The 17,131-nt window shown below is 40.5% G+C and overlaps 2 protein-coding genes across 5 annotated transcripts; both read right to left on the bottom strand.

Annotated features, from left to right (window-relative positions):
• Positions 1 to 1,601: 1,601 nt before the first annotated feature.
• tmprss2 (transmembrane serine protease 2) lies at positions 1,602 to 7,550 on the bottom strand. 4 transcript variants are annotated; one of them, XM_056397587.1, is made up of 14 exons: positions 7,452 to 7,550; positions 6,095 to 6,151; positions 5,738 to 5,930; positions 5,151 to 5,243; positions 4,834 to 4,950; positions 4,577 to 4,706; positions 4,005 to 4,121; positions 3,865 to 3,905; positions 3,476 to 3,647; positions 3,163 to 3,335; positions 2,961 to 3,056; positions 2,566 to 2,708; positions 2,281 to 2,433; positions 1,602 to 1,861 (listed from the first exon to the last, which is right to left on the bottom strand). In XM_056397587.1, exons 2-14 carry the CDS (start codon positions 6,122 to 6,124, stop codon positions 1,853 to 1,855), a joined length of 1,467 nt encoding a protein of 488 aa, XP_056253562.1. In that variant the 5' UTR covers positions 6,125 to 6,151; positions 7,452 to 7,550; the 3' UTR covers positions 1,602 to 1,852. The 4 variants fall into 4 exon arrangements, with proteins under 4 accessions (XP_056253562.1, XP_056253561.1, XP_056253560.1 ...); XM_056397586.1 differs by having other exon boundaries at positions 7,447 to 7,545; XM_056397585.1 differs by lacking the exon at positions 7,452 to 7,550 and adding an exon at positions 6,505 to 6,584.
• A 2,093-nt stretch (positions 7,551 to 9,643) lies between these two features.
• Positions 9,644 to 16,055, bottom strand: acat1 (acetyl-CoA acetyltransferase 1). The gene is made up of 12 exons (XM_056398365.1): positions 15,918 to 16,055; positions 15,242 to 15,289; positions 15,033 to 15,150; positions 14,605 to 14,700; positions 13,976 to 14,076; positions 12,542 to 12,685; positions 12,029 to 12,179; positions 11,835 to 11,930; positions 11,605 to 11,718; positions 11,140 to 11,204; positions 10,815 to 10,972; positions 9,644 to 10,024 (listed from the first exon to the last, which is right to left on the bottom strand). The coding sequence occupies exons 1-12, from the start codon at positions 15,966 to 15,968 to the stop codon at positions 9,904 to 9,906; spliced, it is 1,263 nt and encodes a 420-aa protein (XP_056254340.1). The 5' UTR covers positions 15,969 to 16,055; the 3' UTR covers positions 9,644 to 9,903.
• Between the last annotated feature and the right edge of the window lie 1,076 nt (positions 16,056 to 17,131).

Raw genomic sequence — 17,131 nt, 5'->3', positions numbered from 1 at the left:
AACTAGAACAGATCTTTTTACATATTGTTCCCCGTTTGAGCTGGTCCTACAGGCAAGGTTTAGGCACTTCAGAATGGAGTGCAGTCAGTGAGGCCTTCATTCACCCCAAATTATGTCTGTCACAACACACAAGACTTAAATCGCAATTGATCGAGGTTAATAGGAATTTTATAAATCAAGTTTGCAGGGTGTCAGACCAGCTGTTGTGTTGAGGTAATGTTTGAGGTGGTGACGGCTGCAATAGGATGGCGTTGTTATACTGAGCAGAGCAAATAGGCGGGAGGTTTTCAGTTGACAGTGTTTTGAGGCAGAAGAGTGTGTTTGGTTGTCACACCTGTTGAGCGTGTTTTTATCCACACACCATCATTCTATTCTCTCCTTAATGTCCCAGAATTCTGAATGTTTTTTCAGTAGCCTATAAAATTACACTGTAGCAGTAGAGTTATTAAGTAATTGTATGTGTAATGATTGAAAATGAGTAAAGAGCAACAATTATATCAATATCTTTATTTGCAGATAAATTGAGATAAAGAGTAAAATTCACACAAAATGATGCAGCGGCTTGTAGTCGGCAGGAAGATGTCAACCTGGAACCTGGAACCTGGAACCTGGAACCTGGAACCTGGAACCTTCACGCTGACACTGAATTTTCAGAAAACATGCAAATTTTCTCGGAGGTTCTGGTACAAATACAATCACATTTCTTATCCATACACCCACTTGTGATGTCATGTGACGTCAAGCCTCACCACCGTCTTCATCCCATTCATACCACAAGAAAAAAAAGTTCTACTTTAAAGTTAAAGTTATAGTCCGTATAGCCCTCCACTCCACTGTGCCCAGCTGAGAAAAACACATGACATGAGTATGAGCACATGCACACGCATGCACAGGAGCATACACAGAGTGTGACTAACACTATATTCCACTTAGAGTAAGGTGACCACATTTGTAAAGAGTGGTTATCTGAGTTACCATAGCCCTTTTGTCTGCTCCAATCAGTCTGGTCATTCTCCTCAGACCTCTCTCATGAACATGTTTCCATGCACAGAGCTGCTGCTCACTGGATGCCTTTTTGGTTTTGGAGTATTCTGATGGTTTGGGTTTCAGATATACTCAAACTGGCCTGTCTGGATCCAACAATCATGCCACAGTCAAACTCACATTTTTCCCCCACGCTGATGTTTGATATGAACATTAACTGAAGTTCCTGACCTGTATCTGTATGTTTGTATGCATTGTACTGTGGGTACATGATTTGCTGATTGGTTAATTGCATTAAAAAAGCCGGTGCACAGGTTTTCTAATAAAGTGTTTGGTGAGTGTATATAATATGTCCAGGCCCTGACCTTGCGGATCCCCTCCAAGCATACTGTAGCTACTGTACTGAGGTGGGAGCCAACAGGTGGATGCAGGAATTAAGGTGGGTTTTAACCTTCTTGCAAATAGGTCTTTGGATGTGTGTTACAGTAGTGTTGAGTAGTGTGTGCCATTAGTTCCGCAGTAAGAGTCAAACTAACTGTCTGTGCTGGCTGCCAGGCTTTGCTCCATTAGCCAGTTACCTGAGCATTTGTCACACACCTATCAAACTGAAACTCAGCTCTTTGTGCAAAATTTGTTTTATTACAACAAAATAGCTTGATTTTGTTTAAATACAAACATCCAATCTGTAGTAATAACAAGTATTGAAAAATAATGAAATGATCGGTCAGTTTTATTTGTACAGTCCTCATTTTGTTTTTTTTGTTTTTTTAGATCTTCCTGTTCGGAGCTTCAGATTCAAAGTGCAAAGTGTGTGATAAAGTAACTGATTACTGCAAGAGGTTTGTCTTCATGTTGGTTGACGTTTCCATCACTCATTCTGTTAGGATAAAAAACAATGTTAGAAGTCTGGTGTGATGATATTTCACTTCTCATTAGGCTGACTGGATTAATTAAACCTAAAATCACTACATGTCACTCATGCACATTAGATTCAGGTAGCGTCACATGCTGTGACCTAAATTTCCCTAAACCATAACCCGCATTTACCAACACAGAGCTAAAAGATAAGAAAACATAAGACTTTGACCGCTAGTGAGCACAAGGACTATAGTGTCACTCTGCTTCTAACTGCTGTTTACAAACACATTGCCATAAAAATGCAATAAATGGAGAGTCACTGCTGTTAGTTATGCTGCATGCTGCCCACAGACAAAGATCCCCGAAATTCATGCATCTGACAACAGAAGACCTACAATATCTATAATAAACATTTATTAGAGGCGTACATCTCTGTACCTGCATTTGTCTATATATCCAGTCAGTAAAGTAGGTTATGTTGCCGTAGACTCCTGGCTTGTTCCTCCAAGCACATCCAATCCCCCAGCTAGTGTCCCCTGTGAGCCACCATACACCTCCCTCCTCGACCACCAGGGGCCCTCCACTGTCACCCTGCGGCATACAAAAGAAATATGTGTTTGTGTGTGTGTGTGTGTGTGTGTGTGTGTGTGTGTGTGTGTGTGTGTGTGTGTGTGTGTGTGTGTGTGTGTGTGTGTGTGACAGAGAAAAGAAACTCAGACTAACCTGACATGTGTCGACTCCTCCCTGCAGTTTGCCTGCACAGATCATAGTCTGAGTGACCTGTCCGTCTAACACCAGAGGACTGTTACAGGTCACTGTGTTGTAAATGGTCACCTGGGCCTGATTTAGTCTGTCAGGGGCTGGTCCTGAGAAAAATTAATAATTGTACACCCGCAGTTAGCTCAGCCAAGCGTTAAAAAGTACTGTTCCCTTACTTGTGCTTTAAACCTTAAAAGACAGGTGACCCCTGAAACACTTGAACAAATAATCTACAGAAAGGAAAGAAAACTAAGTGTTCAGAAACAGATTTGTTTGCTGGGTTCTGAGTCAACATGGTACACATTCTCCATTTCACTTCACATAGAAAGTTGGACATATTCACGTAGTGTTGGGCTCACCAGATGAGCGCAAGGCCCCCCATCCTGTGATCCAGGCTTGACGTTCGGCGGAGAGGTTCACGCCAACGTTGGGGAGACACACTGGCCTCACTGTGCCTGAGGGACGAACAAGCATGAGCTCAAGTGTTCTCATTATCAATACAAAGTGACAGGTCACATCATCATTTCTTGTAATGAAATATGAATTTTACCGTCAACTTACTTGTATATGTCAGTGGTGTGTCAAGCTTTAGCAGAGCAATGTCATTGTCATTAGTTTTTGTGTCATATTTGGCATGGTTAATGATTTTGTTCACAGTTTTGCCTTCGTCAGAGCTCATTTTGATCAAGCTCACGTCGCCAGAGTATACTGTCCACATATCAGGCCTGGAGTAACTGTCATGACAAACAGAAAGATGTGAAACAGACAATAGATTCTCCTCCTGAATATCTGTCAAAAATGACAGTTAAAAATCAAATGTAAAACAAGGCAAATGGCATGAAGATCATAAATGGCGTAAAGAGTAGAAGCTCACTCTTGGAAGCAGTGTGCAGCAGATAGGATCCAGTAAGGGCTGATGATGGAGCCTCCACAAATGTGTTGACCATGAATCTGGAGACTGACCTGCCACGGCCAGGCTCCATTTACAGCGTCTGCACCACCTACGATACGAGTTCTGGGGGCTTCTGAACTCTTTCCACATTCTACTGACGACAGAAAAGAGTTTACTATAACTCATATTTTATTGGGACAAAGAAAAAAAAAACTTTATTCAGGTGATATTTGGTGACTTGGTGACTTGGTCACAAACAGGAAGTCCCACTGTCTGGCTAAATCTATACTATCCACCGTCTTTGCACATATCACATGATTTCGTACATATTTCAGCATTGCAGTTATGTCCCAGTTGAAGCAGTAACTTACCAATACACTGAAGTGTGACAGCTGAGGCTGAGCAACGTTGGCTGCAAAGGAAAGGACAAAAAAAAAAAAGATATTTAAACAAGTAAAACAAATTATTCAGTATTTATGTATATCATATATCATCAGTTATCATCATATACCTGTAAGTGAGCTGTGACTGTACAGGTGACGTATGAATACCCCCAGGCTTCAGTTTCATGTATCCTTGAGAGGCCAAAGAACCTGCACCGATTTGCCTGTAGGTCACATAATCCTGGCTGTGGGACGGACACAAGGTTGATGTCATGTGATCAGTGAGGTAAGGCAAACACACTATTCCCAGCTTTTTAAAATGGACCTTTAAATAAAGTTTGGATGTTAGCCAGTCATGTCATCCAGCTTTACATGATATGATGTATTTTCCCCCCGAAGAAACTGTGTGTAAGTCTGCACAATGTGAGACATAATCATTTTCTCTTTGTCTTTGTTTGATTAATCAATTGTACAATTTTAAGCAAGTAATCAGGCCATTTGTGCCTCTGGAACTTTAGCACCATGCGACTGTCTAAGTATTGTTTCAGAAGTTTTTCCTTTCTGACAAGAATTCACTGTGAGGAAAAAAACCTATAAGCTTGTGCTCTCAAACACTCATAGGTTAATTCTTATACAGCGGTTAGAACAGAGTCTGCAGAAGTGGGACAATGTGAACAGTGGTGGAGAAGACAATCAGCACCTCCTGTAGCCAATCTGCTCACACACAGCTCTGCCATAGTTGTTGTCCCAGTTCTCAGCGCACACGGGCATCCACGTCTGGCTGTCCGGTGAGTAACTCTCCAGCATGAAGTTGGTCCCGTGAAGGCGAACTGTGAGGCGGAGAGGACAGCGGTTTATTCACCTGCTGTTGATTAAAGTAAATCTAAAAAAAACCATAAACGCCAATACAGGACGTATGTGTGGAAGATCTGGGTGTTGATTCTGAACACAACTTACAGCAGTTAGATTCATCCTCTCCACCTGAACAGTCCATGACACCATCACACCACTGCCAGGATGACAGACACTTCCCACCCTGTTGGCATGACTTCCCCAATAAACACTCGTAGTATACTGCAAACATGCACGCACACACGCACACACACACACACATACACACACACACACGCACACACGCACACACACACACACACACACACACACACACACACACACACACACACACAGTATAGAGAACACAGGAATTTCACACAAAATTCCGAGGATGACAAAAACCACTTTAGGCAGATACAAAGATCTTCAGCTGAACTTACAGAAGTACCAGAGCAAGAGGCAGCCCACTGCCAGGATAAGAACCCCAGCCAGAGATGCCGACAGGACATATTTCCAATGACATTTCTTTATCCCTATAAGGCAAGAGTAAAATTAAGTAATTGAGATGGCTGAGTTTTACATACCAGCGACTGCACACCCTTCGAGATTTACATAGAGTCAGACATGCAAATGGCAGGTTTAGAAGATACTGCACTGCAGTCTAAATTAGTGAATTCACTTCCTACATTATCTCTCTTAACAATTCAAATCACATGACAACTGGGAGAAGAGTTTATCATTTTGACACAGTTGAGCTCCACATGACCAAACACTAACGCTCATTTTGTGCTGTTTTAATTCCTTCTTGATTGTCCAAGAATTTTCCATAAATATTTTTCTGTTTCAAAACTGCGAGTTGGACCAGTTCAACACTGTTGTATTATTTTGACATATTAGGGAGGGGTGCATTAGAATTTTTAATGAAGCTGGGGAGGGCCTTTCTTTTTAAAAACTAGCATTGTTAATCAGTTTATCCTCCTTTTATGCTGAAATATGGGAAATGAAAAAACACTAAGAATTACCGTACCTGTCATTTGTCCTGTATTATGTGATGTTCCAGGCGTTACAGTGTGGTGGGTGTTGATGGTTCTGGGGGTTGTGGGAATGTAGTTAGGGGTCTGTTGTGGGTGGGAGGGGTATATCCCCTGCTGTGGGTTGTACGGACGGGGTATTCCTTCATCATGCCGGAATCCAATGTTGTCATAGGTGGGACCATTTGCCTACAAGTAATGAGAAAGAAGTTAAGCTGGTGTAACAATGACAGAGAAGGAGATAAATATGTGATTTGGCTTTATTCAGAAAAAATCATTGATTTTATGTGGTAAAAAAACATTTAGACACAGACATTTAGACAGGCTGCCTTTGACAATGAAACTGATCTTACCTGATTATTACTCATACTGAAACTGGTCATACTGCCCGATGTGGGAGACTGTCACACCTGGAAAAGTTTATGCAGTATTAAAGAAGAATGAATTACTGCTCATAAATTAAAAAGTAAAGTATATGATGCACCATGTAGCCAAACTATAGCTTTTGTTAGAGCAGTATTCATAAAACAAAAAAGAAAATTGATTGAACAAATTGTCCATTAAAATGTTGGCTCACATAAAAACTACCTAAGCACCTGAATACATATCACAAATACTCTCATTCCCCCAAACACCAAGAATCTCCAGTTTTTTAACAACTAAAATACTACAAATACAAAAGCTCACACCTGACCTGAGTCAGCTCACTTACTAAGAGTTCACAAACACATTCATCCACATCTTTCTCTATATTTCTACCGACCTTGAAATTCCCACAAATTCCTTCAGCGCTCTGATTCTCTCTTTTCTTCCACTCCCTGTTTCCCTCTCTGTCACATGCTCTCTCCGTTCCTCCATATAATCAACAGCCATGACCACACCTTTTCCCTCTGTGTGCACAAGCCAGCCTGTTGTACACCACTCCATTTATCTAACACTTCAAAATGACATGGGCAAAGAGCAGGTATTGATGGAGGAAAAGCACTGATTCTCATTATCATGTGGTCACAGCCAGGATTTAGGATAACGTGAATGAAGTGAAAACAATGAGCGCAGGTGTCCATCCAGCAGTGGCCGTCCATTGACTTGTTATTTGATCTCATTAGGAAAACCTGGTTTAGAAACTCAGTTCAGCAGTGTGATATACTGTATGTATATTGTGATTTACATGCATTATTGCCCTGTGCATCTTATCCTGTAGGTTTATAGCAGTGATAATCTCTAGCAGTCTTCAGCTCTACTATATTGATTTACAAGAGCAATTTGTGCTTTTGAAAATATTTCTTGGCTACATGCCTGAGCAGCAAATATGTATACATGTGAAATGTTTTAAATTCTTATTTTACTTCATGAAACCTTGCAGACTCAAACTGTAGACAATCAAGGACAAGCATGCACTAGTTTCTGCTTGCTGTAACAAAATCTGCTCTTCCTACCTAAAAGTTATGCCTAAGAACCATAAAAAAAAATCTATTCGGGAGTGGCAGCTTCTTAAGAATGGTAAATTCAAGTCCAAAACAAGTTCAGCTTAATGTTTTCCGGTTACCAAGGTTGACACAGTGTGACTGAGAGGAGGAGCGAGAGGAGTCAACAAGTGGCAAGTGGTAACTGCTTGTTTGACCTGGAGCCGGCATTCAGACCGAGCCTTAGTGGGAAAAACAAAGGTTTAAATCAAGTGAAAAGACGTAATAGAATTGTTTCTTACATTACCCATGCTATTGTCCATCCTTCGAAAGAGCAGTGTCACCTAGCTGTCTTTGATCAGTAACAAATGGGCAAGTGGGGTAGCAAATACTGATGGCCAAACTAGTTTCAGAGCCCGTTAATATTTAACCGGGTGTTTCACTGGCAGGAAAAGGACAGAATGAAAGACAAGAGTCATCCAGGAAGAGATTGTGAGGAACCTAATGATCTACTGACTGACAACAACCCTAATCTTAATATCTTATATATTTACATACTGTATATGAGCATATTGCATTTAAAGTAGATGGGGAATAGTCTTAGCTTGTACAAATAATTATGAAACTCCTGTATTAACATTAAATCACTTTTGTATCACTTAATATATCTGAGTTATTGTATAGATACTATATTAAATTACAGAGACGTGTTTCTGTCATTCAGTCTATCCACATTGTTGAGTGGGGTGGACAAAATTATAGAAACACTCATCACTGTTATGCAATAAAATTTAACAGCACCACAAACCGCCTTCAAAATGACCAACACCTCTCTGAAAGGGGTCAAAACACAAACTGGACCTTAAAACCTTCATGGAGGTAGGACTCGTTTCAGGTCAGTTAAATTTGACTGCATTAATCAAAGCTAGGTGTAGCTAATAAACTGGTAACTGAGAGTATATCTTCATCACCCTTCCTTAGCCCTGGCGGTGACTGTCCAAAAATATTTTGTTCAGTTGATTTACGTACCCATGGTTTGATAAGTTCAAATCTGAAACTGCATTCTTTCTGATAAGACACGTTTAATAGATATTTTTCTTTGCTTTAAATACCACTGTTGAAATTCTATTCACCTCTACTGCATCAAGGATACAGCAGAAATTTTAAAGATGACCTCTCAAACCCTCAGTGTCCAATATCTGCATGGCTTAATGCCAAGAGGGGTAAATAGAAAAAAAATACAGCCTTTTATAATATTGGTGAACTGATCCTTTATCTACCCGTTAAAAGATATGTGTAAATGCAATATGAGAGCCATAAAATTTAACCCTGACATGTTGCCTTCTACTGTAACATGGAATGGAATGCATTTAATCCATTTAACGAAAATGGCGGCATCCAGTGGCTAACTTGAAAATTACAATGCCAACTCTAAATTGCCATGTGTAATGTAATTTGGGTTGCATAAAGAAGTTCTAAAAACCCACTGCACACTGCCTGTCCAGCACCAAACATCAGGCAAACACAGTTAGCAACTAGATGGTGATAAACGTAGTGGTGCATTTAGCAGCTTAAGAAGCAGATGTTTCCTGCAGGAGTTGGTGGACACCAAAACCAGAGCTAAAACAAGAGTTATTATTGGACTTCTAGATTTGCCAGATGGACAGAAGCATGTTTCTAAATGAATGTTAATGGTGCTACATGTCTGCTGGATGTGTGTGATTTGTAAATGTTAGCAATCAGGTGTGCTAACACGTTCACCATGTCAACTTTATATATTTCTAAGATGTTCGTGGTTGCAGCTTGTTGCAGGCCCCCGCGCAGATGAAAAGCAGTTAATGCAGGCTTCACACACATTTGGTGAAAAGACTCTCAATTATCAATACAAGCTTCAAAACTTCAGTATCGGTCAGGTTATAGTTTCGCTCTCTTCTTTCTCTTTCTATCTTCTCTATTTCAACCACAATTCACAGCCACTTTTTAAAGGGGGTATATTTTTTTAGTAAATGTTGTATTTTACAGTGATTTAATGAATAACAACAACTATGAACTATGTAGTCAGTGATCAGTAGGCAATCCACATGAACAAAAATTATGTTTTTCAGAAAATTGCTGGAGGGAATGAGACACAAAGGTCCTGGACCACATTCAGGACCAGAATGCCACACCAACACGTCATTCACTGAGTCACCAGGAAGCTACTACATCCCTGGATTTGATCCAGACTATGCAAAGGCCTGTGTTTCTCCACTTTGGGGCCAGGCAGAAATTCTATTATCCACTTTTACTGTAAGAGAACACATCACATAATAATAATAATAATAATAATAATATAATAATAATAATCAAGATAACACTTGAAATCACCCTGCCTCTAAAGTTTAGATTACGCATACAAATGTCAAGACCGAAGCAATGTACCACCTTTGAAACTTTACACATTGATGGTCAGACTTCAACCTCATGGTCAGTCATAAAGATCAATAACACAAGAGTAGGTTTGGTTCATAAAAACTACAGAATTTATTCAACCATTTCAATACATAGTTAAATATTAATCCATTTTTTGCACAAGACGTTTTGACAAACAAAGGAGTGTTTTGAATCCTGGAGGCATGATGTCATGTGAGTGGAGTCCTACTTCGCTGTTTGATTAAGGCAACTGGCATTAAAGTTGTAACAGATGCATTCTTCTTGTAAAAGGCAGTCAACACACTTCAACCAGTCTATCAAGGAGTGCATCAGAGACATCACGTTTCCTACAATTTCTGGATTAGAATAGATGACGCTCCACCACCTCCGTTGCAGATGCCTGCCAGCCCGTACTGACCTGACTTCAGATTGTGCACCATGTGACCCACAATTCTCGCGCCAGACATCCTGACAAAGGAAAGAGAAATAAAGCGTTATTAATAATCCACAAAGTGCTCATTTTGTGCTTTGTGATGTTGATTTTCATAGATGGAATGTAGCAGCTACTCCAGATAAGAGACGCCCATTTACAATGTGTGAGAACTATGTATAGTATGATTAAGGCTACTTCATCTGTAGCAGACAGTTGTTTTAATGATCAAGGAGTGAATAAATAAACAAATTCTTATGTCCTCCTTTGGTCCATAAATGTATCAAACCACTAGTACTGCTTTTCTTTTCCAGTCTCCACTACTTGTTCTATGGAGAAGGTAAACTGAGATAAGTCACAGGTTTCCTGTTGTGGTCACTCCAGGTCAATGATCATGACCTGATTACAGCACAAAAACCTTGTCAAAGTTAGCAGATAAGTGATTTGATGTCCATAATGTTTAGTAGTAGTTTGATATCATAGTTTTATAAGAGCCTAAATTGCAAATATACTGCAGGAAAGTTATATTTTCTGTATAATTTTTTCTGAATATCTTCATCAGCTTCAGTTGATCCATTTGTCTCCTACTCTACTGGAACAGACTCAAAAATATCAAAACACAAATCTATGTCCACATCAAGGAAGAAGTAGAGGAAAAAGTGTGAAGATATTTTTAGAAAACAGGAAACACCCTGTTCCTCATCTTAGCTCAATCATTCCTAGGAAAAACCAAGTGGAGCTATTTTTGGTCTTTCCTCTTCACTCCAATGTCACATCCCTGTTTCAAAAATAAAGACCAGCCACTCTGTATCAGTCTCAGCTGCTTACCCAATTGGATGTCCCAGGGACACAGCCCCTCCATTAACATTGACTTTTGCTGCGTCAATGTCCAACATCTTGATGTTGGCCAGGACGACCACGCTGAAGGCCTCATTGATCTCCCACATGGAGATATCCTCCTTCTTCAACCCCGCTGCCTCCAGCACCTAACACACATTCACTCATGTTAGGATGTTCCGATAAAACTGCATTAGTGGAAGAAGCTGAGTGTAGGGCAGACAGAGCATATATTTTTATCTTTTTAATAAAATAACTCCAACTTTAACATTATAAAATTATATCATACTTCACCTCAGCAAGGCCTTATACTCACCTTTGGTACAGCATATGCAGGAGCAATGGGGAAATCAATGGGTGCAACCGCAGCATCAGCAAAAGCTATGTGGAAAAAGGTTAACATATTCTGTGACTTAACAAAAACCATGACAACTGTGTTAACTAGACTTAAAAGTGTGATGTAGTAACAAGACGTAAACAAGTACCAGTTTCCAGTTTCTCAACTAATACAGACAGGCATTTAAGTTTAGTGTAAACAGAAACTTTGTTAATGACTTGTGCAACAGTGCAGTTTTTTTTTTTCTAAAATACAACTAACCTAATATTACTTTGAATTAGCAAATATACTTCTCTATTAACTTGTAGAAGCCAATACTCCTGTATTTTCCTGAAGGCCTACCATGTGTTCACCTTAGTTAAGCTCTGCAACCATTGCCTAGTGTGTGTGTGTGTGTGTGTGTGTGTGTGTGTGTGTGTGTGTGTGTGTGTGTGTTTAGCTTACAGACAATCCTTGCCAGTGGAGTGACATTATGTCTCTTTGCAGCATCTGCTGTCATTAAAACGAGAGCAGCAGCTCCATCGTTCAGTGTGCTGGCATTGGCTGCCGTCACGGTGCCTGAAGAGCAGCAGAAAGTTACATATCCTTGCTTTTCGAGGAAACGTGTATGCTGATGCTCGCCAGGTGGCTTAATGAATGATAGAAATAAAGAGTAATGACAACTGCACATTTACCATTCTCTCTCTGGAACACCGCCTTCAGTTTGGGGACTTTGCTAAAGTCGACCCTCCTCCACTCCTCGTCCTCAGATACGACCACGTCAGGTTTGCCTACAGTAATCATATTAATAACAGATATGCTTTACTGTGTAAATGACCGATGTCACTGCATGGCCCGAAAGAAACATATATTTGCCAACTTGCTGTACCTCTCTGGGGAATGCTGACTGGCACAATCTCCTTGGCCAGAACTCCAGACTCATATGCTGCTTTGCTGCGGCTGTAGGAGCCGATGGCGTAGGCGTCCTGTTCCTCCCTGGTGATCTTGCAGTTCTTCGCTGTGTTCTCTGCACAGTTTCCCTGTTAAAGGCAGCAAGGCAAAAGAAATGGCAACAAGACAAATATTAATTTTAATTAAATTATAAATCGTCCTTATGTCATGACAATCGATTGGGACATATCATGATATACAAAAAGGCAAATAATTTTCCTTTATGAAAAGGCCCAGTCACTCCACCTGTAGGTCCAGCCCCAGCATCATCAGAAATACTGTACATTCAATTACTGGAGTAAGATGGAATTTTATGTCTAGTTTTCTTACAGGGGCAGGCACCGTTTCATACATTTTCAAAAGCATTCCGAAACTTTGGATGATGCTGTAAAAAAACATAAGCCCTAAAAATTTTCAGCAAGGCAACATTCAACTTAAAGTTGATGGTTACCATGTGGAATTTGTTGTAGACATCAGTGAGTCCATCCTTAACAATGAGGTCTTCCATCCTCACTCCTCCGTACGCTGGAGTCTCTCTGGCCATCACATAAGGTACGTTGGACATGCTCTCCATGCCGCCTGCCACCATCACATCCTAAAAATCACACAGAGTCAAAGTCACATTTTAAAGGCCACTTTATACTATGTGATTCCGGGTGCTGTGAGACCTAAATTGACAGTTGTGAGAGAAACGTAGTAAAATCTGTGGCTGTCAATCCAGCATAGTGGTCCTGGATGACAATTTGAGACACGCCCACTGACGGAGATTTGGTAACCAAGGACATCATGTGGCAAAATTCACGTCTACAATCGACTAATCAAAATACGGCATGAAATGACGCAGGTTACGTGGCCAATTTTTTTTAACTGCAGTTTTAATAAATTCAAATGCAATCTGGGGGAAACGGAGGACAACACACACAGACATACTCTTGTGATTATTTACTAAAAGTCCCATGTGTGATTAGTACAACTGTGCTATGCAAACACATGTACGTGCAGACATGTGACTCCTAACTCACAGACATGTGTACATACATCTGTGTGTACGTCCTGCCACTTCATATGTCCACCCACATGAGACTCTTAATGGCCGAGCTTGATCTAAACTCTCCGACCGAGAAAACCAACTGTTAAATCTAAATGTGGACACAATAACATAGTACGACTATTTGTTTTCATGTTTTTTTTTTTTTTTTTTTAAACTTATATGTACAGTATGTATGAATTTCCATCAGGTAGTTAGTATAATAATGATGTGGTGTGTTTTAACCACATTATTTCAAACCAAATACATGCTGCAGACATGCTGCAACAACAGGGTAATGCTTATGGCTACTTTTCACTTGTTTCCTTATTCGTGTACATTTTTATTAATAGAAAGTCACACATGCGCACACACACGTGCCTCTGCATGGCTGAGTTGTACTAATGAGACACAGAATTAACTCACATATATGCACACATGTGGGACTGAATGCATGTATTTATGTGCATCTGTAGTGACAGCCACAGTCTCCTGTGCATACAGTAGTTTTTCTTACAATACCACTAATTCCTGCAGTGGTGTAACCCAGCAAGGCAAAGTCTGTGGTCACCTGTCATATCCTAAGAGTTTATGGTAAACAAAGCTTGTGTTTGGTCACAATAAAGTCCTTCATTATCTTACATGGGAACTCATTTCTGTTTTTAAAATCACATAATTTAAATTCCACTTCATGGCAAAAGATGCAATGAGAGGGAATCTTCAGTCTAACTTTTCTTTTTTTTTTTTCAGACCCAACAATAATCACAAATTCATAAACTATGCACCTTGCATTAACTGAAAGCAACTGAAAGCTTCTATCAAGCTGCAGAGCTAGAGTGTATTTAAAGGCAATGCTACCTGGTGTCCACACATTAGACTCTGGGTTGCCATCATGATGGACTTCATCCCAGAGGCACAGACTTTGTTGATGGTTGTTGCTGGAGTGCCGAGGGTCAAGCCTGGAGAGAATGAGACATATTTGCATTCGCAAAAATAAAGAAAAATCTCTTGACCAACCCTCAGTTATGCTTCTGTATGTTTGTGTGCAACTGGCACAGGAGAGCTGTAAATTAGACATTGGTGTTATAGTATTACACAGTGATCTGTTATGTGTGATAAAAACACAACTGTCAATCATACCAATTATGTTTCTAACATATGTTCTCATTAGTTTCCACCCTTGCTGTGACTTTTAACATCAATAATGACATAAAAGTGTTCCACTTCAGAAGCTGGGTATACTTATCCAGCTGCTGGAGAGAAATTGTGTAGCTTTGCACATGCCTGTATAATCTGTGGCTTTCAAATTAGACATGTGTACAGAAACAGCATCACTAAGCTGTCAGCTGTATAGAGATGGCAGGACGACCTGGTTTTGTCCACCTTTTCCGAGACAGAACATGTGTATGTGGTTTCTGGATGTCAGTATTTTGGTGCAATGCCCGTAATATGAATGTGGCTAAAAAAATTAAACAGTGTGGCCACACCTGCACCAAGCAAGGCTTGTCTTGTGGGGGCCTGTCCTTCTCCTGCCTGAAGCACATTGCCCATGTAGACCTCCTTCACCTCTTCAGGAGCAATTCCTAAACACAAGAAGCAATAAGTCAACTCACTAAATATACACAGCCATCGTGAACTGATGCAGCAATCCACACACTCACATGAAACCAAGAGAATGAGAAGACTTATTTATAATATTTTTAAATTGTTCATCTGGTGTATTCGCTTAGCCATGCTTGCACACCTTTGCAGATGACGATTATCTGAGGCTATATCTGGTCCTACAACACATTATCATGCCCAGTTTAAGAATGAGCCCAGTATACAAGGAAGTCAATTTAAAATGCATGAAGCCACTACAGAATGAATGAGGAAAATACTTTTCTCTATTTCCAAGTTAACCACCTGAACATACCTGCTTTGTCTATGGCTCCTTTAATGGCAATGGAGCCCAGTTTGGTGGCTGGTACTGCTGCCAGGCTTCCTCTGAAGGAGCCCATTGGAGTGCGGACAGCACTGACAATGACGACATCCTGAAATCATATGCAACAAGTCTGCATTTAAGTGTTCAATCCAAGTATGCAACTGTGATGCCAGTTTTTAAATTCCAGTTAGTGTACTTACATTGAGTGAGGGGCGAGATGTGTAGGTTCTTGACAGGTACTTGTGAGCCTACAACAGCAGGATAACGACATATATATTTCATGTTCCATAGATGGTAGAGTGCCTATATCTACTGTATTATTTCCATGTACGCGTATAGTTCAACCTGAAGCTCTTTGACATCATTGAGACATTTTTAGGTCAAATGAATCCGTTTTGGACCACGTTAGCTAAAGCTAATAAGCTCTATGTTAGCAATGCTAATAATAAAAGCAGGCAGAAGTAGGGAATGGTGGCTAGTTTAGCTAGGTGACAGGACTCCTTTATAGCTTTTTATATTTTCAGTTAGCTAGCTATACTGTTGTTGTTGTAGTAGTAGTAGTAGTTGTTGTTGTTGTAACTGTTAGCTTCTTTCTTATGCTGTTGAGAAACAGACGATGCTGTTACACCGTGTACAAAAACGAAGCCAGTGACATGATTTAGCTTCACTAAATCACTCTTCGTCACCTGCCGCAGTGACCAGGTGTTTTCAGGCTGTTACATTATTACTATGGTCAAGGACAGACAGACACAAGCTTAGCTGACCTGCTTCAAGTTGTCCAAGGCCTCGTATTTACATGTAGTCAGACTGCTGCAACAACTAGCACCCGATGCAATAAAACAGAAAAAACGGTTGTTTTTACACACCCACACTTACCAAGCGTTTACAGATTTGAGCGTGCATGGTTAAAAGTCCACTGGGTGGCATTTTGGACTGAGAGACAAGGACTGACTCACACTTGAACCACTTCACCTTCAGCCATGCAGCGGAGGGGTAAATACATCAACCAATCACAGTGAGGGGTGTGTGCCCCCCCCCTCCCCCCCTCCGACGTCAAGGTTGACTAGGCATTATGGTCGTTGTAGTTTTACAACAGAGCCAGGCATATCCACATCCATACATTAGCTACACTCATTGTGGCTATACCGCTGAGGGGGAGGGATGGGAGTCGGGTGGGGTAAGTTGTTTACAATCACAGCTGACACTGGGCGAGAGGTCGCTGGTGTAGTAACAATTTGTACTGCCCTGTCAGACTAGTCTGTTGACACAAGCTGCTTACTGCTAATGACCTACCTTAATAAAAAACATTGTTTAGTAGCTGCTCAGGTCAGTTATGTGTAAGAAACAGACACACATCCCCTACAAGTGTGGTTGAAAGATACTAGCTGAACTGTAACAGCACTGGATGAGCAGGTCCAGAACTAAAGGGGTGAAACTGCTCCTGCTGCCAAGAGGATAAATTGGGCGAGGCCTGAGTGGGGCCTGGTTTGGGATGTTTTGCTTGCTTTGTCCTTATTTCCAGTTACACAGTAATAAGAATACAAATCTCTACCCAAAGATTTGCAGATCTGTGCTGTGTGTTTACTTTATTCCACACATGGCTACTGTGTAACCTCTGAATGGCTCAGTAGAAATTAGTGAAAAAATGTATTTTCCTAATGAGGTTTTGAAGGTAACAGCTACACACATTATCACCTGGTAAACCCATGTGAACTAAAAAAGAACTTTCTGTTTTTTTAAATGTTTATTTTTTAATGTATTTCCATGCCTCTGTAAGCACTTTCAATTGCCCTGTGTCTGCTTTATAAATAAACTTCCCTTGTCTTTCATCAGCTCTTGTGCATTTAAAGCTCTTATAATGGCAACAGTGTGATTGATTTTCCTTTTGCAACAACTCATCTGAGGTCATGGAGGTCATGCTGTAAAGATGAATGGTCTCCTAATCAACATGCTTAGTTAAATCCGGGGTTGAAACACATACACACACACACGTGCACACACAGGACACACACTGCCAGACCACAGTTGCAATATTTCCCTAATTCCAGTAGATCCTAATCCAAATTACACACTCAGTCATGATAAAGAAG

This window comes from Seriola aureovittata, chromosome 15 (genome assembly GCF_021018895.1).
Source record: "Seriola aureovittata isolate HTS-2021-v1 ecotype China chromosome 15, ASM2101889v1, whole genome shotgun sequence".
Classification (NCBI taxonomy): Eukaryota; Metazoa; Chordata; class Actinopteri; order Carangiformes; family Carangidae; genus Seriola; species Seriola aureovittata.
This window is presented reverse-complemented; position numbering and strand designations above follow the sequence as displayed.